The sequence below is a fragment of the Sapajus apella genome, unplaced genomic scaffold (assembly GCF_009761245.1).
Source record: "Sapajus apella isolate SASKATOON/1434 unplaced genomic scaffold, GSC_monkey_1.0 scaffold11894, whole genome shotgun sequence".
Lineage (NCBI taxonomy): Eukaryota > Metazoa > Chordata > Mammalia > Primates > Cebidae > Sapajus > Sapajus apella.
Genome location: NW_022448815.1, coordinates 359 through 1754, shown reverse-complemented (window position 1 = coordinate 1754; position 1396 = coordinate 359). Strand labels below are relative to the sequence as shown.

General features: G+C 70.9%; 1 protein-coding gene across 1 annotated transcript; it reads left to right on the top strand.

Annotated features, from left to right (window-relative positions):
- The first annotated feature begins 58 nt into the window (after window positions 1-58).
- On the top strand, window positions 59-1342 carry LOC116548422 (double homeobox protein 4-like protein 4). The gene has a single exon (XM_032273886.1). The coding sequence runs from the start codon at window positions 74-76 to the stop codon at window positions 1340-1342; it is 1269 nt and encodes a 422-aa protein (XP_032129777.1). The 5' UTR covers window positions 59-73.
- The last annotated feature ends 54 nt before the right edge of the window (window positions 1343-1396 follow it).

Here is a 1396-nt window from a genome sequence, read left to right as displayed (position 1 = left end):
TGAGGCGCACGGGAGCCCGCCGGCCTCTGTGTGCCTGTGACTGTCCGCGACACTCGGGCCCGGTCTCCCCGCGATGGCTCTCCCCACGGCTCCCGGCAGCCCTCTCCCCGCCGTAGCCCGAGGGCGAGGACGGCGAAAGAGGCTCGTTTGGACTCCGAGCCAAAGCGATGTCCTGCGAGCGTCCTTTGAGCGGAACCCGTACCCGGGCATGGCCACCAGACAACAGCTGGCCCAGGCCATCGGCGTTCCGGAGCCCAGGGTCCAGATCTGGTTTCAGAATGAGAGATCGCGCCGCCTGAGGCAGCACCGGCGGGAATCCAGGCCCTGGCCTGGGCCAAGCGGCCCCCGAGAAGGCCGGCGAAAGCGGACCGCCATCACCCAATCCCAGACCGCCGTGCTCCTCCGAGCCTTCGAGCAAGAGCGCTTTCCGGACTTCGCCACCAGGGAGGAGCTGGCCAGAGAGACGGGCCTCCCGGAGTCCAGGGTTCAGATTTGGTTTCAGAACCGAAGGGCCAGGCATCCAGGCCCGGCTGGCGGGGGACCCGCGCACGCAGGCGGCCTGGGCAACGCGGCCCCTGGCAGGTGCCGCTCTCCTCCCTCCTGGGTCGCCTCCACCCACACCGGGGCGTGGGGGGCGGCGCTTCCCGCACCCCACGTGCCCTGCGGGCCTGGGGCTCTTCCACAGGGCCCGGTCGCGAGCCAGGCAGTAAGAGCCGTGCCCCTGCTCCTGCAAGCACAGGCGGCACAGACAGAAGGAACCTGGCAACCTTCCCCGGCACTCGGGGCTTTCGGGTTCGCCGCCCCGGCTCCTCCGGAAGTGGCGCTCCCCCACCCTCAGAGCCTTCGGGGGCCTCCGCACCCGAGCGCGTGCCAGGAGGAGCGGGACGGGCAGCACGCCGGCCTGCCGGGGACGTGCTCCGTGGGACAGCTTGGGCCCGCTCCAGCCGACTCGCAGGGGCAAGGTGCGCTCGTGCCACACAGGGCCCACCAGGGTCCTTGGTGGGGCTGGGGCCAGGGGCCCCAGGTGGCCTGGGCGACAGGGGAACCCCAAGCCGGGCCACCTCCGCCGCCGAAGCCCGCACCTCCGGAGGCCTCCGCCTGGCAGGGGCAGATGCACGCCCTGCAGGCGCTTTCCCAAGCGCTCCAGGAGCAGGAGGAGCGCTCGTCTGCGCTCACCTCCAGCCTGCTGGATGAGCTCCTGTCGACCCCGGAGTTGCAGCAACAGACACGACCTTTCCTAGAGACGGAGCCACCTGGGGAGCTGAAGGAGGTGGAAGAGCTGGCTTGGCTGGAACCACCAATGATCCAGGAGGAATACCGGGCTCTGCTGGAGGAGCTTTAAAAGGTGCGCGCGCGCGCGCGCGGGTTGGGGAGGGGTGGGGGCAGGGCGGTGGCC

Bases quoted from the DNA above. Each gene is read 5' to 3' on its own strand.
- LOC116548422 (XM_032273886.1), top strand. From the start codon at position 74: ATGGCTCTCCCCACGGCTCCCGGCAGCCCTCTCCCCGCCGTAGCCCGA.